This window comes from Fundulus heteroclitus, chromosome 12 (assembly GCF_011125445.2).
Source record: "Fundulus heteroclitus isolate FHET01 chromosome 12, MU-UCD_Fhet_4.1, whole genome shotgun sequence".
Lineage (NCBI taxonomy): Eukaryota > Metazoa > Chordata > Actinopteri > Cyprinodontiformes > Fundulidae > Fundulus > Fundulus heteroclitus.
Window position 1 is genome coordinate 30,738,940 of NC_046372.1, and position 27,402 is coordinate 30,766,341.

At 41.9% G+C, this 27,402-nt stretch overlaps 1 protein-coding gene across 7 annotated transcripts in view; it reads right to left on the reverse strand.

Annotated features, from left to right (window-relative positions):
* Positions 1–2,603: 2,603 nt before the first annotated feature.
* The window catches only part of mctp1a (multiple C2 domains, transmembrane 1a), a 179,922-nt gene continuing 155,123 nt past the window's right edge, over positions 2,604–27,402 (reverse strand). For 6 of the 7 annotated variants that reach the window (XM_036144424.1, XM_036144423.1, XM_036144425.1 and 3 more), the window contains 4 exons: positions 16,711–16,820; positions 16,097–16,206; positions 15,274–15,371; positions 2,604–3,074 (listed from right to left, as the gene is read on the reverse strand). In XM_036144424.1, coding sequence (XP_036000317.1) covers positions 3,003–3,074; positions 15,274–15,371; positions 16,097–16,206; positions 16,711–16,820 — 390 coding nt within the window. In that variant the 3' untranslated portion in view covers positions 2,604–3,002. Of the gene's footprint in view, positions 3,075–15,273; positions 15,372–16,096; positions 16,207–16,710; positions 16,821–27,402 lie in introns of those variants that run through there. The other variant, XM_036144427.1, reaches the window with a different exon arrangement.

Sequence of the window (27,402 nt, forward strand, 5' to 3'; positions counted from 1 at the left end):
CTCCAGAAGGTGGAAGGTGACGGCGCGGAGACAGACAGATGAGGGGGATAGATGACACTAGCAGCAGTGAGCAGGGGTTTACAGGCTTAAAGACAGTCAGACAAAGAAGTCGAGGCAATGGGAAATGGAGGCAGGGATCAATAGGATGAGACAGGACCTCCTCAAACATAGCCTGTGCTGTGATCTTTCAAGAGAAGCTCTGCAAGAAGCCCAAGAGACCATCCCTTCAGACAGGGTCGCAACCCTGCTTACTGACGAATGAGGAAACCGCAGAGAGCAAACGGGGGAAAGCATGACTGCAAGTGGGTTTTGAAATAGGATAAAACTCACACACACACACACACACGCACACACATTCCTCCATCCCTGACATCTCAGACCTAAGTCCCCTCAGAGCCTTGTCTTGTCACACAATGACTTGCTGCTCATCAAGCATCTCCACAAAGTCAACACCAAATAACAGCTGGTGTTTCTTGCTGCAGCACACACACACACACACACACACACACACACTGAATCTGAGCATCAGTCTAGAGCTGGAGGGGAGATGCAATTGTTCCCCACGCCGACGCTGAGCGAATCTTTGATTGCGTAAACGTGTATATGCGTAAATGCTCGGCTCACACGTACGAGCCCGTGTCTCTGGAAGGGCTGATCAAAGTTGAGCTGTGGGCACAGGAGGTGGGGCAGATGGAGAGGGCAGCCAGCCCGGGGCGCCGCATCATACAGAGCATGTTTTGCGTGTCTGTTTATGTGTGTGCGCGCGAGCGCGATTGTGTTTGCGTGCGGGTTTAGAGGGAGGAAATGTTCCTGCTCAAATATGACATTCTGTTTTCATCTGCGAGCAAGTAGGTTTACAGTGTGCAAGGCTTCCTACAAGAGATGCATGCTTTCCCTCCTCTCCCTTAAGAGCTAGAGAGAGAGAGAGAGACGCTGGGGCTCTTTGTGTCTGCATGCGGGCCCGGGCTGAAGGAGTGTACGCCTTGTGTGTAAATGCTTTCATGTGTGGCCGCCGAGGCAGACACACACACACACACACACACACACACGGGGAGATGAGAGGGAAGGAGACCGGCCTTTCAAACAAGATTAGGGCTGTGCCTGCCTAAAGGCCTGCCTGCCTGCTCGATGACACTCTGCATAGGCCGGGTGACATCTATATAAACACAGCGACAGCAGGCCCGGTCTGCAGCGCCTCCTCGCAGGGAAGGTGTCGCTCCGACCGGCTGAAGACGTCAGCGGGGTTAAACTGCGTATTTACCAGCGAATCCAGTCCTACTCCGAACGATCCTCCAGCCAGCCCCTTTCCTGCTTGTTGGTTTAGGGAGTTCTAAAAAAAAAAAACGGAAAGAGGACCGCACAGCTTGTTGTTTCCTATTGCATCTCGATAAATTAGAGAATAATAAAAATAGAATTGTAATTCTATTCTAAGCTCTTGCAGTTTCATTGTTCATTAACGTCATACAGTTAATGAAAGGGCAAATTTAAACTTCACGTCAAACAAATACTGAAAGGGAGACAGGCACCAGACCCCCCCGTGACCCTGCACGGAAAAGCGGGTAAAGACGAATAATAAAAGCATTTTTGAGACTAAAAAGCATGTCCGTGTACTGTACAGTACACAGGCTCAATAACTGATCGGCACTTGTTTTGCATGAACTGCTGCGTTAATGTGTGGTGGCACGGGGTTGATCAGCCTGTGGTTCTGTGGCGGTGTCAAGCAAGCCCAGGTTGCTTTATTCGGTGGATTTCAGCTGGTTTTCACTGCTTTGGATCTGGCGTTTCTTAAGTTGTCTAAGGGGAGTTTGCTAACCAATCAAGTGGAACCCAGTTTTGTCAAAGCTGTTATTGGTACTTTTGGCGGGGTGGGCAAGTCCTGCTGGAAAATAAAATCAGCGTCTCCATAGAATGTCCTGATAGACATCTGCTCTGAATCTGGACCTGATCAAGTCCAGCGGACAACGCTAGCAGATGACATGGCTCACCACATCATCACCGGCTGTGGAAACTCAAGCAGCTTGGACTCAGTGCCTCTCCACTCTTCCGTCAGACTCCAGAACCTTCATGTCTATATTAAACGTACCTTCAACTGAGACGAGTTCTTTGGGCTGCTGAGCTAAAATACACTGCTTTTGTTTTCTCTGCTAGGTAAGATTCTTCTGACGTCATCTCTGGTTCTGGAGTGGCGTGACACAGAAGGCAACAGCTGAAGCCCAAATCCTGGATACGTCTGTGTGTGTGTGTGTGTGTGTGTGTGTGTGTGTGTGTGTGTGTGTGTGTGTGTGTGTGTGTGCTGGCTCTTGAGGCACTGGGTCCGGACAACTTTTCAGTAATATTGTAATTTACCGAGATGCACTTGTTTGTGAAGTTACATATATCCCTTAGCCATCGACGAAGTTTGCTGATCGTGTAAGCTTGTTGATTTAGGCGGTACCGATCCAATCTACTGCCAGAAAACATGAAATCATTAACACATTCAGGAGGAGATAAAAACAAGGGTGCATTAGTATAAAAAAAACGATTAGAAAGTAGAAACGTTTTACCAAAAGGGTTTCAAAGCCATATATAGTACAAGCTAAATGTCAACATTTATGTTAATGTCTATATTAACATAAATGTAACTAATCATCTATATATATTTTAACTGTATGTATTTGACTATTGTGGCAAGCACACAGACTTCCAGAGGGAAGGGCACAGCAGCGGACATGGCTGATATATATATATAAAAGAAAAAAAAAGAAAAAAAAAGACGATGTATCAAAAGCAAGACTGAATAACAAGAACGACAATTTAAAGGTTTCTTGAAGTCTTTCCTCAAATAGAATTATATTTAAGGAAACTGTAAAGTCTGCTGAAGGGAGAAATTAAGTTCAACAAAAACAAGACAGGATATAAATAGAAGAAGGATGGTTCAGCCAAGACTTTGCTCCTCCGTGTCCAGTGTCAGACCAGCGGGAGAAAAATGAAGAAGAGAGGAGTCCGTGGGCGGACGGAGTGATCTACCCGGGGTTGTTTTTCTTCCTTTTATTTGGACTGGGATTGGGATCCGGTTTCAGCTGTTGGTACTGCACCTGTTAAAACACACACATACACACACACACACACACACAGAGCACTCGGTCAGGTGGAGAGAGCAAAGGATGCTTGAATAGCACGGAGACCCTCCAGAGGCTCCGGTCCAGCTGTGTGGAACGGCCGCCTCGGGGAAGGGATTACACACTGATTACAGGCGCGCGCGCACAGATGCAGGCGAGCGTGCGCGCGCAAAAAAAGCACCGAAGGAGAGCACAGTTGAGAGCAAAAGGTCCATATATGCTCGTGCAACAAAAACACACACGCAGATGTGCAACAGTGGCCTACAGGAAGGGATCAGACAGACAAACAAAGAACAGGGAGAGGACCCGTGGGAGACACTGGACAGCCAACAGTCATCCCATCAGAGACGGATAGGAAGGACACGGGCTGCAGACGGCAGTATGCCCTGCAGATAAATCTGGAGTTACATCACAAGACACCAAATTAGAGCTAAATCTACTCTGATCTAACCCTGATTTTTTTGTAGGTGTATGAACTATTTATTGCACAACGTACAAACTGTCATCCACCTCATCTTTTACCAACGTTGTTAAATAGCACATCTGTGAGAGCTTTCTTTCTCCTTAAAATGACTGATGTTCCTTCTTCTATACGTGCTTCCACAGCCTGGACCCACAGTTCTGCTTCACAGGCTTATGTGAACACGAAGGACTCTGCAGAGTTGGGCTTTGGGTTATTTCTCTGACGATGACAGACTGAATGAGGCCTCTACAGTTTAAAAAAAAAAACTAAATGAAATTAGAATCTTCTTGCTTTACGGCTACAAGGCTTTGCAAACTTATTTTGATATGCTTAATCCCAGAACAATATATTTTATGTTTCAATACTTTAAACTGAGAACTGTACACACACCTTGACATGAGCACATGGAACAATCTAAAGAAATCAACTAATATGTCAGAAAGACAATTGTGGACCTCCAAAAGTCACGTTCCTTCTTGGGTGCAATTTCCAGATAGCTGAAGGTTCCTCACTCCTCTGTTCAAACAAATACTGTATATATCATGCAAGTGGGAATGCCAAGGGAATATCCAGCCATCGTATGATACAGGAAGGGTATGGGAAGGGTTTTGTTTCACAGAGATGAACGTGATTTGGTACAAAATGAGCATATCAACCCTAGAACAAAAGGAAATGACCATGCTGGTAAGAAGCATCACTGTCCACAATAAAAGGTGTCCGGCACCAGGCACTGAACGGGCACTCAGACAGGCCGGCGCTATTAGTTTCCAAATTATGTAACTCAGTGGCAAAGGTCTTCAATATATTTAACACATGTTATGGTGGGATGAAAGTAAAATGGAAATGTTTGGCAAAAATTATCATTGTAATATTTACAGGGGGACAGAGGGAAGCTTGGAAGCCTGATAACACCAACTGTGCAGAGATGGCAGCATCAGGGTGTGGGGGGATTTTCTGTAGAAGGGACTGCGCCCACAAATAAAAAATGGCATTGCGAGGAAAAAACATTGTGTGAAAATATGAACGCCACATTTTAAGACACAAGGTGGGATTTTAAAGCTTTGGTATGAATACGTGTTTCAAACGGAAGATGGATTAAGCATAGAGTCAATTAGTTGTTAAAGGCTTAAAGACAACAAATTAAATGTTTTGGATTGGCCATTAAAAAGCCCGATCTCTTCCCCACAGAAAATATGAGAGTCGTGTGTGTGAGCAAAGCAGCATACTCAGCCTGACTTAGTTACACCAGTTCAGTTAAGACGAATGGGACAAAATTCAAACTATTGTGGGACTTTTGTGTAAAGATACCCAAAACATTTGACTGTAGTCTTGCAATTTAAAGACTATTCACCGTGACCCACTGAGAAAATGTATGTAAACTGTATTTGAAGAATATAAAACTTAAAATCTCAAATTATTCTGGCATTTAGCAAATGCAAGTAAGTTTGGTAATCATAACCAAACTTATGATTGGTTATCATAAGCCAGAAAATAAATACCTAAAACCTAAAACATGAAAGACACAAAACTCCTGTCTTTTTACAAAGAAAAAAAAAGAATTCACTCAACATAATTACCAAATGACAGCAGGCTTACTTAAATCAGCACAATGTCAAAACCCTATGTGTGCTAAAAATGCAAGTATATCCAGCCAGATTATTAATCTAGTTTAGAAATGGCATTTAATTTGCAAAGGCTTTTCCATTTCCTCCTCATGATCACAAATGAATGCAGCTGCTGGCCTCTCTGTGCCAGCACTGGTTTGTGTGTCAGCGCTCAGTTGATGAGCCAGTACAACACAATGGAAACATTTAAAGCACTCAGTGCAGACTTGGGAAGTAATTAGTAGATTGATGTCTCTCAGAAGTATATCCAGTCATATGCAACTTTAAGATCACTAATTCAAACAAATGCACATCAACCCAAATTACCGACTCTGCAAAGGAAGTAAAACAAAACTGTTACACCTAAATAGTGGATTTTTTTTTTTTTTTGTGGACGTCTGAATCAGGACTGTTAAACTCTTAATACCAACTTCACTACCAGAAACTTGTTTGTGTGTTAGCAGTTCAAACTCAGGAATAGATTTTGCACAGATCATGTGTGCTGGGTCTGTATTTATGGGTCTTCATCCACAATTTTGAACCAATTAGATGGGTGTAACGTTAAATAGAGCTTAAACAAATAATCACATAACTCAAATGACTGATTCTAAAATGAGTTGAAGGAAACGGTTTGATCCAATGTTTGTTTAATCCCCATCGCCATTTATGGCCCAGTGGTCACAGTCTCCATTGGTGCTTTACAAGAACAGCAATTCACCATTAGAGGCAAACACATATAAAGACGGTGCTCTGGTCAGATGAGACCAAAATGTAACATTTTTGGCCTATATTCAAAACGCTATGTGTGGTGAAAACCTGCCACAGCAAACCACTTTGAGCAAACAAGGACAGGGAAGTTGGTCAAACATAATGGGAAGATGGATATTGTATAACCGAAAGCAAAATTTTGGTGGAAAAGAGTTCGGAGCTGGAATCCTTTCAGTCTTAACAAAATATAGTTATTTTATTGTGGTATTCCACAAAGCCCCACTGCTTAACTTAAAAAGATAAATCAATTTTTGGAAACTATACGACTTCACACCTTAACATGAAGTTCAACACTGTCAGTGGAGAGAGTTACACGGTTTTCCAGCCTGACATGATTCCCCAACTGATGTAAAACTTAGATCCTAGATGAAAACTGTCCTGACCTGAAAGTGATGGGTACTGTACATCAACGCAGCCGCCGCAGTGGGTGAACAACTAAAGGCTGTCACCAGCAACCATTCGCTTTTCAGACATCCGCACACATTCAGCAGCTATCTCAGATAGATTCAAGACATTGACAAGCAGTAGCCACTGAATCAGAATACTAATAGAAAAAAAAACAGAAAACCCAGACTTAACAGACTCTGCACCAAAGAGCCGCCGTCGTCTGAGAAATCTCTCCTAAGTTGACGTACTACAGGCTACTCTGTTTGTCTGGCTGACTGACACCTTCTCTGATTCTTCAGGCAGACAGCAAACTCACATCAATACGGTTTCTCCGTGTTGTCTCGTGGTGGCTCTATCTACTGTGGACGAGAACAAGGACGTCTCAGCACTGGCTGGGAACAAGCCTTTATCGGCTCTCTTGTACTATCTCGGTTCAGTGAAGCCTTCCGGTTCTCAAATGCACAAATCTTACAAGCAGTACGCATAAACAAGCTCCACGCCTTCATTGTCGCAAAAAAACGGACTTGTCAAAAATTCCAAAAACGTCAAGTTCGCGCAAACAATTTCTCTTCCATTGCCTCAGAGTGGTGTTCAATGTCCTGTTAGGATGCTTAAAGAATGGTTAACCCACCATGTGTGGCTGTCCATACCGCACAATGCTTCCTGGATCCCCCTCACTGTCCACAGCAAACCAGCCTATCCTACTGGACAGCTGTACAAATGCACTATACAATGAGGAAGTGAGACCCGTACAGCACTTAAAGGCAAAAAAGATGAAGAAAGACAGACCAGCGATGAAAAGAGAAGGGACTCCCTGCATCAAGCACTAAATGGTAACTCGTAATATATCTATATCTGTCTATATCTATCTATCTATCTATCTATCTATCTATCTATCTATATATATATATATATATATATATATATATATATATATATATATATATATATATATATATATATATATATATATATATATATATATACTTTTTTTTGTGGCACTGCTGGCCTTTATTTGAAAGTAGGCTGACAGGAAATGGGGTTGAGAGAGAGGGGGAAGACATGTGGCAAAGGTCCACAAGCCAGAACTTGAACCCTGGATGTGCTGCTTCGAGGACTGAGGCCTCTGTAGATGGGTTGTGAGCTGTGTAGGTTGCACCGATATTAAAATTTAACATTGAAAAGCACTTATTTTCACAAATAACTGGACACTTGAACATTTATTTACCATTAAAGACACCATTAAAGACGTGTTAAATGTTTTAACATTTAACAGCAGCATTTTTATTTTATTTTTTTTTAAACTTCTTGTGTCTCCCAGGTTATTCTGTTTATTCCTTAATGAAGCAACAAGGTAAAAACCGAGAGCGATATGGTGACCTGGGAGGTGATATCTCTGTTGACAGCAAATCCAGATGCTGTACTGGGGGTGTGGATTATTTTTGAGCTCTCCCGACAAAACCAGACCACATAAAAACAACAAGTAGAAAAACTAAATGGTAAGGGGTTGTTATGGCCCTCATTATTGTGTTCAGTGACTATGCTTGATCCATAAAAAAGTATTAGGCACCAGCAACAAAATGCCAGCACATACAGGTGCATCCTAATAAAGTTGGATTATTGAAGAGATAATTAAAGTAACTGATATCAAAAAGGCAAACTCATTTTTAGATTCATTAAACATAGCGTGACATATTTGTACTGCTGGGTCTGGTGTCTTTCATCTTCATTATCAGTTTGTTATCCAAACAAACACAGGGTTACCATGATCAATAAACCAGGTATTGGTATTTTTAGTAGTGCAGGTAAATTTGACTAAAAATAAAGTTCAGGTCTGAACAATATTCTAATAGGTTTAAGGTCACTAGTGACATTGTAATGTATAGCTGTGTGTCGTCTGCATAGTTATGGTAACTGATCTTCTTGTTTGTTATAATCTGAGCTAAGGGGAGCATGTAGATATTGAATAGGAGGGGCCCTAAGATGGGACCTTGTGGGACCCCACATGTAATCTATGTAGTCTTTGATTTAAAGTTACCTACTGACACATAAAAGTCCATGTTCTTCAAGTAAGGTTAAAACCAGTCAAGTGCCAGAAAGACCAGCCCAGCCCTGTTTCATTTAGGAACAGAATACTGTTCCTAAATGAAACCAGCATGTCTTGAAGCACTGACTCCAGCCTCAGCCCACACTTTATGAATCTCCCCCTAATTCATTAAATGGGTTTTGCTCCACAATCCCCTCGAAGCTTTAGTTTTCCTGGTTGATTACGCCCCATTTTCTAACACCCTTTTTCCTTCCACTGAGCCTTTCCACTCAATTAATATATTTAGATACAGCCAGTATCTGTAGAAACGACCCCTTGTGGACTACTCTCTTTGTGGAGTGGGTCCGTGACTGTCTGCTTCTGACCATAACATAACCTTCCTGTATTCAAAATTCCCTTTTTATTTGCTTATCTAAAATTCAAATTTTCTCAGGAACTAAATTTTTTGGTTTTCATTTGCTATAAGCTATAAACACCTAAATGAACAGTAGTTAATGCTTGAAATCCCTCGCTGTTTTTGTCAAAATCCCATATATGAGTTTCACTTATTGAATTTGACTATTATAAAAATATATATATACATATATTTTATATCATTTTAATTTGTTGAGATGCACCTGTATCAGCCAATAATATATACATTTAATCTCAGTATAATAATGCTTTTAAAACCAAAACTAGGGCAGGTACGGTGCAGGATCACTTCACGTTATTGGCCCCATTTACACGGCCAAACGCCTACAGCAGCAAAAAAAAAAGAAGAAAATAAAAAAGCTGCATAGCAGTTTAATTCTGCATGGTGAGGTTCCTGTCCAAACAAAACAAGAAAGCGCATGCAAACAAAGAAAAGTTTGCTTGTCAGTAGAAAGTACAGCTTTTCCTTCTCATGTAGAGCAGCAAAGGGGATCAACAAAAAGAAATGGAGCGGGGAGAAAAAGATTTCAATCAAACACGAGTTTTCTCTGTGAAGAGCTGCCAGCCAGGGAGACACGGGGCCCATGCGTTTCGGGTTCAATTCAGCTTCACAGGTGACAGGCCTGCCTTATGTTACACCCTTGGCTCCATGCTCACCTTACCTAATACCACACACACACACACAAACCCACACACACGGTGAAACCCCACCAACGCAGACAATAGGAGCTAGTTAAAGTAAAAATGATAAAATAAAAAAAACAGGAAAAAGTCAGAGTGGGCGCGGAGAAAAGGGGGACGTTAACAACATAAAAAGATGACTGAATTGGGTAAGAAGCAAAAAGTCAGGTAATGCAGCAAGCACATAACCAATTTGGAACACAGGCGGGGAGCTTAAAGAGAAAACAGACAAGGAGAAGAGGTGTGTTAAGACCCAACGCAGCTCAAAGGCTGCTACCTCCACCCTCACTCCGTTCCCTCTCCCCAAATGTTGACAGTACAAGTGCAAAAACAGGCTTTGAAGTGTGCTCTGCTGAAGGGGTGCCGTGTACCGCGCGTCGTGCCTCGTTTAACAGTGCTACCCATAAAGCATCCCGGGACCTGCTCCTCCCCGCCTCTCCTCACTTGTCTTTCATTCTCTTTCTCCCTCTCACATTGAACCTTCGACGGTGTTTTGATTATGCCAGTGTGGCCAGACGCGCAAGGTGGGTGACAGTGAGTAGAGGGGTGGAAAAAAGCAGATAGGCAAGTAAGCAAATAATTAAAAAAAGGTAATTTAATGATACGAGATACGTTTTTTAATGGAAGACAAAAATCGCCTGCTTTTATATCAGGTAACACCTAATAGAGCATGAGGCTTTTTAAAATGGTTGAGGGTGAATACTAATGTGTGCAGACCCAGGATTCAGCACACAAAGCTATTGTGTTGCGTTCAAAGAAATAGCATGCCAAGGTGACATAAGCCAATAAACAAACAAAACAGGAAATGGCTCACACAGAAAATGGAGAATCCTTCCTATTAATTGCTGTGACAAGACAAATGTTGAATAGAGACTAATTGCCCTTTTTTTTTTTTTTTTGGTGAAATGTCTCCAAAGTGGGGAAGGGCAAAGTGAAGGGGAAAGACACTTTTGCTGGAAGTGACTGATGATATCTGGCAGGGTTTCAACCCTTAACTATCCTGCTTTTATTTCCTCCCCGTCCACTGAGGTTTCATTGCAAACATAAATGGTGCCTAAAAATATTAACCAGACTCCCTGCTGTTCATTAGGCCCTAAATTGGAATTCATGCTTATTTTTGTATTGGGGATTTGAACTAGCTTCTTTACTGCTATCATAAAGGGCCACTTGGCATGCTAATTGCCTTGGCCCTACTTATGCTCTCCCTAGCTTACATTCCTAATGGTGTCATAAAACATACTAGAAGCATGGGCACGTCCCAAACGCCAGGTAGGGAATACTCTGCGACGTGAGTGTTTTTCAGCTCGGCCTTGTTTAAAAAGAAACGGAGGATGTTGCTGATAGTGATCAGAAACACAGCGTAGGCTGGTGAACTATCAAAAACCGAACACCAGAAACTGACATTAGGAGAGGAAGGGGTGGTATTCTCGCATAAATGTCCAATTGCATCATGGCTGCCTGTCAAATGGCTGCTCCTGGAGGGATTTGGTGAATGTAACAGAAACCCTTCAGATAGTAAAAAGAACTGCAGTTTATATAAACAGGCAAGGATTTAAATCTATAGATGGTAATCCTGTTCAGAAACACGTTTTGTTATGCTGGGTGAATTGGTCCTTCCATCCTGACAGTAGTCGATACATTATGTATTCAGAAAAAGGAGGTTAAAAAATTTGAGCTGCATCCCTGTAAAACTTGGAGGATTGGTCCTGCCCTCACCCCCCATCTGTCCCTCACAGCTATTGGTTGTCCCACATGCCAATCATTCTGACGCGCTCACTTAATGGCAGTGTGCGTGCTCGTTCCTTGCTAGTTTCCGCTTGCTGGCTGCGCATGAGCACATCTAGTGTTTATGTATGCGGTTAGCTTAGCGGTTAGCTTTGGTGTTAGCTGTTGATTGTAGCGCTGCTGCTCTCTCCGTATACTTTGAAGATAGCCTAGAGTCGCAAGAAGCTACCCGCGTACAAGTTTATGGGAAGAGGAAGGCCTCAGTAGAAAGAAATGAGACCAGAGTGGATTTGGGAGATTTTTTTCATGCGATCCCCCTGAGGAGCAGAAGAGCAAAGTAATACAGTCTTGCGCATGCCGAGTTATTGAAGACTTCCAGAAAAAAAAATCGCACACTCTACCTTTAAAAGATGTCTTACAGCGACTATTCGGACCAGGTACTCTGACTCAGTTGCTATTTAGAGTTTAAATAACTGAAGGAGGTGCTTTTAGGATTTTTGTAAGCTAGGTTCTGTTAAAAGGTTAAACAGAGCTAACACCTTACCTGCGGTAGATAATTGTTTTGACATTTTCATTTAGTATAAATCCAGGTCAGTTAGTCTCAGTGGGTGTAGGTAATGGCTGACATTTTCAGAGTTTAGTTGTTTTAACATGACAGACGCCCCTCCTGGGCTAGATGTTAGCCTTTACTACCGACTAACTTTGATTTATCCTAAATGAAAGCTCCAGGAGTATCAGTCACACCAAGGAATATCATAATTGACTGTAACCTTTTATCAGATGCTCATTTTAAAAACCGTGAACTATCCCTTTAAAGTGGCAATAAAGTTTAAAGTTAAAAGCTTCTTTTATTTCACATGTAATACGGGGAAGTAGAAGAACTACACTGCAAAAGATTCAGCGGCAAATTCCCAGTTTTTGTAGTGCTGTAAAGCTATTTAAGTTACGACGGCCCAGTGTGACTGCCCTCTGTATATAAACTCATTAGAACCTCATCAGTTCTGCTTGCACTGAAACACCTCTAAATGATGTGGAACGGTGCGCCGAAATTCCCCCGACCCACCTTAGGTCCACGGCAGCTGGGAGAACTTGTGAGTGTGATTCCGTATGTGTGCGAGGTCACGCCAGGGCCCTGAAATAGCACTTCATTAGTCATCCAGGGTGTCAGGCATAGCGGACCTCTGCACCCATGCCAGCAGGCGGCACAGAAACGTGCCCGCGAGGGGACGCTCCATTTGGATCCCACCATCGACCCCGAAAGCCTCAAGGGCTTTCATGCCCACTGCTGTTTTTGACCCAGTAAGGTGAGGGGCGGGCAACAAGATGAACCCACCACCTGAAGCAGAAGAAGAACGTTCTGCTCCATTTACAGACAATGACCGCAGAGAAGGGTGCCTACCTTCACCCCCCCAGCCCCACCAAAAAAAAATAAAAAATCACTACACATTTCAGTGTTTAAATCTCCTTGACACCCACGATCATTTCAAACACATAATCAACCTTTCTTGCTCCCTGCCCCACTGTCCGTCACACATATTTTCAGATTTTGCCTTACCTCTACATTCTAGGTGACACCTGGCAACAATTTCCCTTCCCATAGCCTCACTACGAAACATACAGTAGCACCTTCAGTATCGCTTTTACAGTAGGTACAACTCCAGGGGTACAGCCACCGGACCAGAGCGGTACATCTGCCCCCGCCCTCCCCCGGCCAGCAGGCCCTCATTAGGAGCCTTGTAAAAGGGCTTGTACCTGCCGGGCTCGGGCCTCTTCGTCGCCACACACCCGCAGGCTTCAGGTGCGTAAGGTTGGTTGCACTCCACCAGAGGGGACAGCCTGCTCTCATTTAAGTCAATGGACTGCTGCAGCAGCGCCCCTGTAAACTACAGATCTGTGCAAGGGCAGAAAGGGGGGGAGTGAGCGTGGGGCGTGCAGGGGGGCAAGGATTACGACCCTGTAAAGATGAAAGATGTGGGCAATGAGCAATCAAAGAGGAAGTGTGTCAGCGCTGATGTAGCGGGGGGGGGACTGTTCCTATCAGAGGCCCCAGGTCATTGAGCCTGAGCCTCCCTCCGTCCATATCACCGCCTGACATTAACTACCACAGTGGACACCATCGGGCCTTGTAGAGCCACTACGAGCTGCAGTTTTCATTGCTGTTTAAACCGCACTTTGTCTTGCGCAGCACAGCGTGGGATAGTTATTGGGCACAGACATTTTGGTGTACATTTACTGTACATCGTGCAATTGTCTGAATCCCCGAGTCTCAAAGTTAATCTGATCTCGTGCTAAACGTCGGAGCAAAACCCCAGGGGTGTCGTTTAAAGCTGTTGATTTATAATCCGCTCCAATTACCAGCGCTGCTGAAAAACAACAGCCAGCTGTAATTGTGGGAGAGTATATATATATGTATGGAGTCAATCAACCTGGTTATATGCTGAACACTAAACTCACTTAACCTTGTTATCTCGCAACATAGCTCCAGCCTTGTAAGAGGAAATTAAATTAGTGTGGGAAGCTTTTAATGGAAAAACACTCCAAAAAACACTGCTTTACATTAATTTCATTAGATGGTGGGATGGCTAAAACAAAGAATCGTGTTTTTCACACGAAGAGAAAGAGTGCAACTATGTGAAGCAGAGGCTGGAAGGAGACAACAGACAGAAAATCACAGGAGCGGCTTGAAAAAGTATTTATAACCTGAGAATATTTTCACTTTTTGTTGTATCAAAACCAAAACTTTGCAGAGTTCAAAATTACACATAAAGTTTTTCAAATTACTTTACAATAAAAATATTAAAAGAGTGTCTATATTGTTTTAGCCCCTTTTTAGTATGACCCCTCTCCATAAACGCTGCGTACCAATTGTCCTCAGATTTGGAAATTTCAACTGGAACAGCCCCTAAAGTTTAAATGAACAGGATCATACCCGACTTCCACATTCATGATACTCACAGCAACATTGAGTAAAAATATTTTTAGCACTTCTTTATTATTTATGTAACATTTAGTCAGTCAGTCATGTACTACATTTCAGCGTTCAAAAGAGGGGATGTTTTAGCGCTGTTTAAATGCACAAAACATCGGGTTGAACAGCGTTATTATCATTATTATTTTAACAACAGTGCTCATGGTGGCTAAACGAGCAGAGAAGAATATCCACCTATTGTTGTTTTAACATTTCATGTTCAGTTGAAAAGTTTGAGCTGCTTAAAAAAAAAAAAAAGCGACCAAAACATCAGCCAGAAGGCAGAGGGACTGAGAAGTTTGTGGTCACCACCTCCAGAACCTCTCCTTTATTGGGGGGTCTTGCTAATTGCCTCTAGTTTCCACCTGGTGTCTGTTCCCTTTGCACAACAACAGGTGAAACTGATTGTCACTGATTGGACAGTTTGATTTCACAGAAGTGTGTTTGACTTGGAGTTACATTGTGCTGTTTAAGTGTTCCCATTATTTTTTTTAGCAGTATCTAAATACTGCCAACCCGAGTCTCACAAAGTGTTTTAAAGTTACATTTTATTTGTTTTGAGAACGTTCTGCTGACTGCAGCATCCTCCAGCATCACCGGTTTGGCAGTGGGTAAGTCATGGTGTCTCTTCCTGGTTAAAAGTGGACATTCCTCTCCACTGCCTCATAATGCTAGCTCTAAATGACAGTTTGCTGCTGTTAACAACTAGGTTCAACCTGCTGGCCTTTCTCAGATAAAAAAAAACTACTTTTTTTTGCCAACAGGCATGTCAAACAACTCTTAATCTACTAGATGAACTGTGGTACAGTTCTTAGCACTGTTGCTTTGCAGCAAGAACCACAAACAGGTGGATCACTATTTACTAATTGAAAGCCAATGGTTGTTTGGGTTGTGCTGATTTTTATTGGTAAAAGCAAATTTGAAACTTTTTTTTTTTCCTCCACTCCACAATTAGGTTCCAGTTTGTGTTGATCACATTATATCCCAATAAAATGCATTAAAGTTTGCGGTTGTAGCATAGCAAAATGTAAAAAGAAAAAATTCAAAGGATTTTGCGCCGGGCTAATTAAATGGAAGGTTAGGCTTCGAAGCCACTTCAAAACAAAAAGTTAACCCACCACTTGTACATCTGAGGGCACCCTGGACAGATAGTCCAGCAGCTCGTTGTTGTCAATGGTGTAAGGGTCTCGCAGCTTCTTTGTGAACTTGTTCACCCCTGTTGAAGTAAAAGAAATGGAGACGGGTATAGAGGAGAGGAATTGGGAATGAAGAGCTTCATACAGAGGCAATAATAAAATATACAGAACACTTTTATTTCATCAATACTTCTTTGAGCAAACAGGGAAGCTTTATTTCCATTTACCAGATTTGTTTTGAATGCATACAGCAGCTCTCAAAAATGTGCACACCCTAGTTTAAACCTGCCTGCCATTTTCACAAGGGTGTCCAGCATGAATCATTTTAAAACTTTGTCCCCATGCAGTGTGTCACATATCCTGCACATCTCAACTGAAAAATAACTAAAGCTATTGGTAATAAAATAAACTGTAAAGAGTTACTAAACCTTGATTGTATAATATAGAGTGTAAAACTTTGATTCAGTTTCCGGTTTATCAGCATACCACAACTGAAACTGAAATGCTTTGGTCTGGCTTCCAAAAGATCTTCAAATCAATCACAGCGTGAGGACAGCTTTTATGTTACAATCCTTTCCAGGTGACTACAGACAAAATAATTGCAGTTTATAAGCATTTTTTTCTTCTTATATAACTTTGGTTTTCAATATAAGTGCAAGTGGAAAATCATTATGAAATACTCAAACTCAAAACTCAAAAACTCAAAAATGACAGAACCATGACATTTACACAGGGGTGTGGACACTTATGAGTGCAATTTTACATAAGTAATTAAAGTCGATGCAGATAACTGCCTTTAGCTCACCCCAGGCCAGCACGATGAACCGCAGTGGGATGAAGTAGATGACGACTGTGGCTACAACGAGAGCTACAATCGCTAACCAGCTTAAGAAAGGCACGGTCCAGTTAAATGTGCTGTAATAGAAGAAGAATGGGAGAGATTTCAATTAGAAGACATTGTAAAGGCTCATTTCCAACTGAGCATCCTCAGAGGTGTCATTCTGAGGACTTAGGAAACCACAATACTTGTGAAAATAATTTACAGATCAACCATTGTTGGTGAAAACCGTCTAGAACTCAACACCAAGTCAACTTTGTCACAGTTTGGTTGCTGATAGATAAACAATCTTTTTTACTTAAAGTTTTTTTTTTTTATGAATGTCAGGAAAAAGCTTGATTGCTCTATGAACTGGTGTGTGGTAAAGAAACAGTTGTATGTATGCATGGGCATGAGGGGATGTGCATATATGATGTGCTTAAAGGTCATGCAGGCCTAAGTAAGAGTCAAGCACTGAGTTACAGTAAGCTAGCCTGGCATGGGAAGGCAGAGCGGCCTGGCAATGTGGGAGGAGAACCAGGACATGTGGAGCGAAGCAAAGGGAAGTGGGCCCGGTGCCGAAGAGCAGGCTTTCGACTCACTTCTTTATCCTCTCGCCATAGGAGGCCACTTCATCCAGTGCATTCTGCACGCTGATGCACACGTCCTGAATGGCATAAAGCTTGTTCACAAAGCCCTTTCTCTCAGAGTCCTGCAAGAGGACAGATAGAGATGTAGGCAAGTGAAGAAGAAAGCGAGGATGAGGGAGGGGGAGAGATGCAGATGGACAGAATAGAGACAGAAGCAGAGGAGAAAGAGGAGAGAGAAGACAGAGGCTGGGCACAGGCATCTCTCTCTCTGAGAACAATGCACTTTAAACAGCTTTGATTTGGAGTTGGGAGCCAAATCACTGGATATCCTGCCTGAAGTGACGGAGCGCTTTCATTCCAGGCAGTAATAAAGATATAAAGTTGGCAGAACAAATCAAAATGTTTCCCTCCTTACAAATACTCGCAGGAAAAATTTGAATACGTGAATAAAGAGGCAGAATTAAACTGAAAGCCAAATGGATACATCAGTCTTTCGCCTCCCCCCTTCCCTCCTTTTCTCTCTTTTTGGTCCTGCCAAGGCAGCTAGGACGACCAGGCAGAGTCCTCTTTTGTTCTGCTGGCTGGCATGCTGCGGTGATGTCACCAGCTGTGACATCATTATCATCCTTATTAACGCAGTCAACCATCATTAAAAGGCTCCTCCTATTGGGAACTTTGAATATCTCTGGAGCAAGGGGAGTGGAAAAAAAATAACATAGGCAGCCTGTTTCGTGTATCTGCTGCCCCATCAAACTGAAACAAAGTGAAGAGTATTAGAAGACATGCAACAGTCAACAAGCTGTCTGCTGAGTGACGGGAGGGCAGGGACAGGGACAGATCTGGACACAGTGAGGCGACCCAAAGCTCGTGGCTGAGGGAGACATCAAGACATGGACTCTCTGTTGCTTGGGTGTGTTTGCTCGGCATGCTCGGGAATAAGAAATGAACAGAACCAGCCGTAAAAAAGGTTTACAAAATATCCTGTGGGACATCTATTGGATGTCAGATGTTTTTAAGCACCTGCATACACAAAAAAAATACCTACCAGAAGAAAAAAAAAGACATGAAAACCTTTTATATCTAACGGAACAAGAATCTGGGATGCACAAATCTCATGAAAAGTAATCATTTCAGTGCACAATGTAGCAAGAGTAGTTATTCCCCTTGAACCTTTTCACATTTTGCCACATTTCAACAACCAGCTTTAATGCGATAGACCAAGCAAGGGAGCACATACCTCTGAAAGGAAGCAAAATGATGCATGCCTTTCAAATCCTTTCACAAATAAAAATCTTAAAAGTGGGATTGTGCATTCAACGCATCCCTTCATACCGGATACCCCTAAAGCAAACTCGGCTTTAGGGGTATCCTAAATAGTAAATAGGGTCAGCCTAAACTCAGTATAATGCAATCGTTCAGTGAAGGCCTTAAAGGTTTGTTAGAGAACGAACAAACATCATGAAAACCAAGAAACACAGGTGAGGGTCCAGGTTATGGAGATGTTTAAAACAAGGTTAGGTTATAAAACAATGTCCCGAACTCTGAACATCCCAAACAGTTCAATCAACCTGTCACGTGAAAACAGAGAGCATGAAAGTATTTTTTGAGTATGCCCAAAATAAAGTACTAAGGCTGATCAAAGTGTACAGGCCCGGAAAGGGAGAGCATTAATGTAGTCATGGTAACTTTGGAGGAGCTGCAGAGATACGCACATAAATGAGTTTTCTAGCCTAAATGCAAAAACACATTCTGTGTCATAAAACACTGTTACTAACACTGCACATCATGCTTAACACAACATCCCTGCGTTAACACATAGTGGTGGCAGGCGTCACGACAGTGGGGTGGGTCCGATTTGATGGGAAGATGGGCGCAGATAATGACAGGACCATGTTGGAAGAACACCTGTTAGAAGCAAAACGCAGGAAAGCAACTCTCAATGTACAACCAGAGCCAGGGTGGGATGGTTTAAATTGAGGCCTATCACAGATATCACAGACCTAACTCTTATTTGTAAGCCTCGGAAATGGAAAAGATTTCCGTCTCTACATGCGGAAAGCTGTTAGACCCCTAACTTGCAACATTAAATGCAGACAGATTCAGACAGTGTTGGCTTAGGGTTGGCTGCTCTTTTCAGATTTTTATTTGTGAAAATCTCTTGAGCAATGTATTGTTTTCTTCCCACTCCATCATTATATGGTACTTTATGTTGAACTAGCAAAAGTGCAACCCACTGGTGAGTCCAAGTTGTAATAAAGATTCCAAGAACCACGTGTCATTAGCCATCCATTTCTTTAAAATCACCTGAAGGTTGTGGCTGTAGCGTGACAAAATCCAAAGATTCAGGGGGAATGGATAGTCTTGCAAGGCTCTGTAGGTGTCTGATCATCCATCCATCCATCCATCCATCCATCCATCCATCCATGGCTACCCAGACTTTAATCTCCCCAGCAACACACTTCTGCTCGGTCTGCTCATCCAGGGACTTTCCCGACCAGAACAGACATGTACTGTAGCTCCTCCAACAAGTTTTGGATCTGTGACTTGATGAACCACTTAAGTAAAAAAAAATAAAAAATTAAGAAAAAACCAATGCACACACAAAAGGTCTAAGACCACTTTGCCTTTTGTTAGCAAACCCAAATCTGCGTTATTGAGGAAGATGGATTTGGTCTGGAAGATTAGAGAAGTAAAGCGCAGAGTAATTCCTGTCTGAATACCCACAAAAGACAGTGCAGCAGTCAAAGACATGAAACTTCAAGACCTCAGAGGCCTTCACCACATTTAGGTCTTTGAGTCCAGCCACCTCACCGCAACCCTCCCATTGAGACCCAGTCTGCCCCCAACCCCCCCACCCCCAAACCTTTTCTTTTTTGCTCTCCATCCAGGATCAGATAATCTGAAAAATGAACCATGGAGCAGCCAGGGAGACCACATGGCCTCCCCTGCAAAACCACACAAGGCAAATACATATGATTAGACAACCTCTCTGGGTTATTTTTCTTCGAAAATATTTTACAACACTCCCTCATATTCCCCCCCCCACCCACCCGCTCTCCTGCTTCTCCTGGTCCTTTCTTTCAGGTCCATCTGTTTTTCATTCTGCGCTCAAACAAATCTCAGGACGGAGTGTCTATTGTACTGGGCTTGGTTGGGTCGGGCCAAGCCGGGCTGGGTCAGAACACATTATTTTTGAGCCCGGACTCGGGGGAGAATGTTTTAGGGCCATGGGAGTGGTGTGAGAGACTGGGTGGGTGCGGAGACGATAGGTCAGAGGTCCTCGCCATATAAACCATTGCCACATGCCCTTCGGACTGAGGTCTGAATCCTATTTCCTGTCTTCAAACACAGTTCAGGGAGGCGGGAGGTAGCAATAACACTGAGGGCCACGGAGAACATTGTTTTCCCAGCTTCCCTGCACACTGCGCACATATGGAGTCAGGCAACCTGTTCTTATAATGGAACCTAATATCCACACAAACACACACACACACCCTACAGCTATGAGATAAGGTTGATCTGCACACCTGGTCGTGCTGTGTGACTCTACAAATAGTACTACATCCCACCACACACTGGACAAACCCCTCAACCTTTCAAAGTAAGACCCTCTTTCTCTGCTGAGCAAGTTTAAATATAGGGCATCGTAATGACCCATAGCACATAGACACCAGACTGGAACAAAGTTAGACCCAGCTTAAGGTTGTGCTGTCTTTATTATTTTAAAAGATGTGAACTATTTGAGGCGGAGATGTGAGTTTTGTCGGCCACGTAATCACACGTCGTCAGGACCAGATCCATCACAAGTGTACTAAACTTTGTCATAGGGACCCCGGGCCTGTACTTTGAATGAGAAGCTGTCCCATGTAGTGTTCGAATGCATTGTAATGACTTAAGTTGGAATAATTTGGATTTCATACGAAGTAACTTATGTACTGGCCCTCCTTATAAAAGCCCATCAGATATTTGCTGTAATTTGCTGCTATACAAGTAACAATGAATTTAACCGTTAAGGCTTTAAGGATGTTTTAAATGCAACCACCAGAAACCAAACTTTCTACATTCTGAGGGGTAATGATGTGGAAAATGTTTTAAACCCATCTAATTGAACTGTGGCTTCAAATGAATAGTTATCAACTGTAAAGGGTGTCTAAACTTTTTGACATGAGGGCCAGGGGCTACAAAAGTTTTTCATTTATAACGATGTATAGAAATTGCAAAAACTGTTAGAATTTGATTAATTTTTGCATTTTTACCTGCTTAACAATAAACTAAACACACAATAGTTTAATTAAACAAGCAAAGTAGTCTAAAATCTGCAGAAAAGGGGCATGAAAATGTTCCAGCTTCAAAACATAAAAAGGGTCTTTCAGATTTGTCTGTTTAAAAACAAAAAACAATAAAAAAAACAAAGAAAGAAATAAAATAAAACAGCACACAATATCCTCACTTTTTCCGGTGTATTATCTTTGCCAAGATTTTTTTTTATTCTTTTGTGTTTTCAGCCTCAAGAATAGACTATAGCTCACTCTGGCTTTGCTTTTTATTAAATGGATGCACTAAAATCCGCTTTTTACTGAAAGTCACTAGATGTTTGCTATCTTACTTACCATCAAAATAAATTAAAAGCCAAAAAACATGGCTGATAAAAAATAAATACTTTGTGTTGCACTTTACACTTTCCTTTTTAAGATTTGAATCTGTCTGTACCTTTATTGAAACACCTCCAATTTGCAAAAAATGCATCCTAACATTTCTTTTAAAACATGTATCTGCATCAACCACCAACCAGTGTTTATGCTATCCTTAAATTAAGATAAGATAGGCTTTATTGATCTCACATTGGAGAAATTCACTTGTCACATCGGCTCAGTAGTCAATAATCAGAATAATAACCATAAATTGTGGTTGAGGGCCACACAAAATCATTCCGAAGGGATGGAAATGGCCCTCATGTCCCACTCTGGACATCCCTAGAATAAATATGTAAAATCTATATTTGTGCTTTTAAACTTTTATACACAGGAAGCTCAAACTACCTTTGCATGTAGACAATAATAGCAAACACCTCTGCAACTACTCCCTAAGATTTTAAAAGTTTCAACACAAGTTGTTGCTATGGAAATGTGCTCATATGCAGAAGTTTTCAAACAATAAGATTTTGTAGATTTTGTCCCCCCACATCCTTTACTCACTTTGTGTTGTAGCAAGATAAATTTGGGTCCTCGTGCAACCATTTGTTTGATAATGTATTTCTAAGGGGCGCGCGGGCTGTGATGTGAGCTCAGGCTAAAGTCAGCCAAACATCACGTTATTAGATATAAACTGCATTAAGACAGTTTGTGAACGCGAATGAAAATGTGTTTGCACAGGGAAGAAACTCTTTGACATCAATTAACTCTCATCAGGCTGGGAGCAGAAATACTCCGCGAGCTGATGTCCTTTTGTTGGGCGAGAGTTGCATGTTTTAATTGCATGCGTGGCATTTAGAGACAATAAATGCATCTTTTGCGGTTATGTCGAACGTTTGCGTCATTGTTTGGATGCGAGGCGTGCGACGTGAGATCCCTGCCGAGAGGCGCTCCCCGGCGAAGCAGCGAGAATGCTCGTTAAAGCAAGTTCGAGTTGTTTGCTTGTGTTAGGGAGAAATTACCCTCAGTGATACCAAGGAGAGCCCAGGGACTCTCATTCTCAAACACCTACAAAGAAGCAGGCAATTCAGGCTTACCACATCGCACTTGTGTGGTAAACATTGTGGTAAACTCCTTGAAACACTTGGTTAAATATTTAACAAAAGAACGATGCAGGGTGCCCCTGAGTGCTTGAATCCTTTTCTCTTTTTTTGTGAGATGCCCTCATGGAAAAGCACACTTCTATCCAAAAGTATGAAATGAACAGTTCTAAACTTTGCAAAGACAGCTTGTTCCAGGATGACCCAAGGCCTAGAGCTAAACAAGAGAGAGGTCAGAGAGAACTCAGTCTATTACTAGGGACTCAAATATCTGTCCCACATCCACAGGGGGGGGGGGGGGGGACAAGAGAGGCAGTTGAGACCATTTTAACCTCCCGATCACACTCTTCCCCCTGCCGGGTTGTGCCATAAAAATGATAAACCCAACAGTTATAAAGTAGCGACATTGCACCCCATCACACCAGGAAATGAGTCTGAACCACAAGTGACTGCTGATCATCGCTGCTGTGCTAAAATTGCACCTGTTTTTCTTTGTTTTGCATCGCTCAGTCTGGCAGCACAGTAAAAATTGAAATGTCATATAAAATGTGACAGCATGCTAATATGTAGCTCCCAGAGGGCATCTGAAAGCGCTGTTGTTGATTTTGTAACTGCAGAGAGAGTCAGTATTCCTCCCGTTTCCACCCCAGGAGGAGGGAGGAGAGAGGAAAAAAAAAACAATTGGAAAAGCAGGGAATACTACAGGGGTGACACAAATTAAATTTCCAAAACCTGTACAAGAACTAGAGACGAGTCCAAATTAAACAGCATATATTACCGCTCCACTGGATGTGTCAAATGTAATGTTTTTTTTCCTGTTTTTACATGAAGGTATTTTCTGATTAATAGGATTATAAAATATATTTCCACATGCAAGTAACATAGTTATACTAATAACATAATTTTGAGTTTAGTTAGTGAATTAGGAAAATAATAAATATGATCCAGGGACTTATTAAAGTATAGTTTAGTAGAAGCTTATTAACTTCCCTATAGTATAAACAAATGTATAAAAATGCAACCAAAAAAATAAAAAAATAATCTACTCTGACACAAGAGAAATAAAAAAGCTATACAAATCTCTATGATGAAAAGCAACACAAATCTTTTTTTCCCTACTTTTACAAAAGGGCATCCTTGCATTTTGTTTTTCTTTTCTTTTTCTGATTTTCTTTTTTCATGGAATAGTCTAGCTTTTTTATGACTGAAATATCCTGGCAGCAAATCAAATATAACGTGGAGTGCTTTTTATCTTTTTATGGCAACCAATAGTTTGAATGGTTTCGGCAATAGTGTCTCAATGGTGAATATTCCAAGCGTTGCAAACTTTCCGGAGGAGCCACACGTTTTATAACTGGGGAGTTTAATAAAGGCCTTTTAGAGGTATTTAAAAAAAAAAATCTGGGAATCGACCTAAAAGAGCATCTCTCTTTTACCAGGAAATGACGACATGAACTAAGAGTCTGTGTCAAAAAGCCTCGGATAAAAACAGGCAACCTGGCACCTTGCCAGGGCCACATGAAGGAAGCAGATGTTCCAAGTTTTTTTTTTTTTTTAATACATAATTTATCCCATACATCTATTTCCCTCCCTCTCTCTTTGTCAAAACACATATCCGTTTAACTGGAGCATTGAGATGCACAGCACGTCCTCTCACACAGAGAAATGCCATAATAGCCCTAATTTTGGCCTTTTTTACGGCACCGTACAGCCCACTCTTAAAGACTAAATAAACGTCTGTCAGGTTAGGGTGCGTTTCGGGGCTGTTTCTGTGTTTATGGGATGCATGGATCAAAACAAAAGACCCATGCATGTGCTAAAGGTTGCTCCCATAAAGCCAAAGTCAAACTCTAGTTAAGACTGTCAGCTGAAGGTGGGCCAGACACACACAAAGCTTCACGGTGCTAATTAGTCTCTTCACCCAGTCAAGTCCCACAGCGAGGATAAATATACACATATGTAAAAAAAAAAACAAAAAAAAAAACGAGTGAGAGTGGAGTTAAAAAAGAAAAGTCAGTGATGGTGCGAACTTCTTTTCAGTTTGACCTCTGCCTCGTACCCCTAAAGAGAGAAGTTTCCAGTGTTATGAGTGCGCGTGTCGCTAATGTGTCTAGTTGGCAGGAGGTTGCTCGCCACCGATCATCTTTACCCATCTCCCCGTGGAGCCTCTCATCACCTCCACCACGCCAGCTACTCTATCAGGCTCAAGGTCAGGCTCACACACACAGACAATCTCCCGATCACCCCTTACCATATCACCCCTTTTCCTGCTGCACGCCACCCGACAAACCCACCCCGCCTCACCTCTGTTCCCCTGCTCCTGCTCTCTCCTTCCCCCGTCCTTCCCGGGATCCAGCGTGGCGGAGGGTGATGAATGGGACGTTATTACTCTTGTCCGCTGCTGGCCTGATTTTAGCCACTCCACCTCGTTCACTTCTATCTTGTCAGTCTGTCTGCGTCTCCGTGTCTGGCCTTAAAACATATGTTACTGCCCGACCTAGCTGAAATCTATTTTAGTCATCCCACAGTGAGGGTAGTTTCGAGCTTTTTGGTAGGTTGAGGAAAGGTGCTTGCAAAATTGTTCACAACAAATAAGGCCTATTTGTCTTGTATGGAATTAAATGGGGTTTAATAAAATGTGATTCATCACTTCGCTGTACAAAACCTGCAAACTTTTGGCGTGCCTTCTCTTGCATATATGCGCCCTCAGAGAGACGCAAGCAGTAGAGACAGATGTAAAAATACACAGCCTTAAAACTTTGTTTTAGAAAGAAAACAATACGAATGAGAGTGCACAGCCACAAAGTGAGGGGATCACTTCTTCAAAAAGTAAATAAAATATGCATCCTCTCCGTGCTCATTACAGATTTATGACTCTTGTTAAAAGAAAAGGTGGCGGCTGCCTTCTTACATGTCTGACTTTCAAAAATCAGACGACACCGCTGTCAAGTGTTGTGCTCCACATTCTGTCCAATGAGAGACCGGGAGAGCTGAGTGTATGCCATCTCCAACATCCTGTGCAGCGAGTGTCTCACAGAGACTTACTTTTGGGTGGATGGGAGCACGACAAAAAAAAAAAAAAAAAAGGGGGGAAAAAAAAGGAAAACACCTCACCTACAGTACAGGGAGCGTACCGTGCAATCCTTTGATGCATACTTCATCAATGGAAAAGTTCAGCTGGTTCAGCCACTTGTCTGTGAGTGTGATTAAGAACAATAACACTTGGGAGAGTAGATGTTCTTGCGTCAGGCATAATGAGCTTTGGGATTTGCAGTGATGATACGAAGTAGTTTTGCTGTTCCTAAAGCAACTCTAACAAAAAAGCACCCACAACCTTGCTGAAGTCCCCCCCCCCCCCAAAAAAAAAAACAAAAAACTAACCAACAAACACTCACACATACATGGTACCTTGCAAAAGTATTCATAATGCTTGAACTTTTTAAAACTTTGCCACTTTATGTGGGATTTTATATCATGGTAGCTTTTCATTCTGAGGTGGAAACGGCAGCATGGTTTTATTTTGTTTTCATGAATACAATCTGAAAGAGGTGGAGCATTTAAATTCAGCCGCGTTTATGATAACTAAATGTTAAATAAAGTCCAAGACAACCAATTTCGTTCAGATGAAGTTAAAAGAAAGACTAATGAGATCTCATGCGGGGTTTGCCACAAGCCATGTTGAAGACACGGCAAATATGATCAAGAAAGTGCTCTGGTCAGATGAAACCAAAATGAAGCTGCTTGATCTAAATGTGAAATGTTATTTATGTTGGGGAAACAAACATTGCACATCATCCTGCAGAAACATTCCTCGTGGTGAAACTTCTTGGTGGTGGCAGCATTATGCTATGGTGATGCTTTCCCAAAAGGCTCCAAAAGACTTGAGGCTGAGGAGAAGGCCTTTCAGCAGCATAATGACTCTAAACATACAGCCATTGCTGAACTGTTATGGTCTGGATTAAAGCATAGCCATGCATTTGAATGGCTGAACTAAGAAACATTGGGAAGTTTTGACAAGACGTAAAATTTAATGTTCAAAGTTGGTTTCAATCCATCTGAGCTTGGCAAAGAATGGGAAAAATTTCAGTCTCTTGATATGCAAAGCTGTAAGACATGCCCCAAAGATGTGATTCTGTGATGTAATTTCAACGAAGGTTGGACGCACAACGTTTTGTTATGCTTGTACACCAGAAAGTTCAATTTTGATCTGCTGTTACCAGAGCAGCTTCTTCTACAACTTTTTTCTGTGTTACCTACGAAAAGCTTAATGCAAACTGCAAAACAGGACCTGGTATGGCTTCCCTTTAACTTCATCCAAAGCCAGCTGGTTGAATTAATTTTATTTAGGGACACAAGAGTAAAGGGAGTTGAATGTAAATGCTCAGCAAACCTCTCAGATGTTATTTATGAAAAAAAAAACATGCATAATTTTCCTCTAACTTGAAAATAATACAATTTGTTTGTGTCTATTTCATAGGCCACCAATAAAATCCATGAACATTTAATGGGTTTAAGAGAAAGGAAATGTGAAAAAGCTTCAGGTGCATGGATGCTTTTACAAGGAATTTTATACACACTCTGGTTTTTGGTTATTTCAAGCTCATTTATAGTTGCTTAAAGTTTACAAACTACAGTTTTTTTTAAAGTGAGAATCATGTTATTACTCCTTTTAAACTTAAAGACAACATATTGGTCAAGAAAATACAGTAAAGCGTTGTTATTTGAGTGATCTTCTATATTAAAATCACAAATGCATTCAAGTGGCTCTCCAGTCTCACCTTTTTATCAGCTAAGAACCAAAGGTTCCAAACAGAGTAAGCAAACACACAGTCAAACCTCCATAGACGGCTATCGCCCCATGTTAGAGAAGATCAGCAGGACTACAGGGACGTCACACAAAAAAGACAGACATGAGCCGCCTGTCATGCTGGAGCTCACTTATCTTCCCCATCACCTAGAAGAGCAGGCACAAG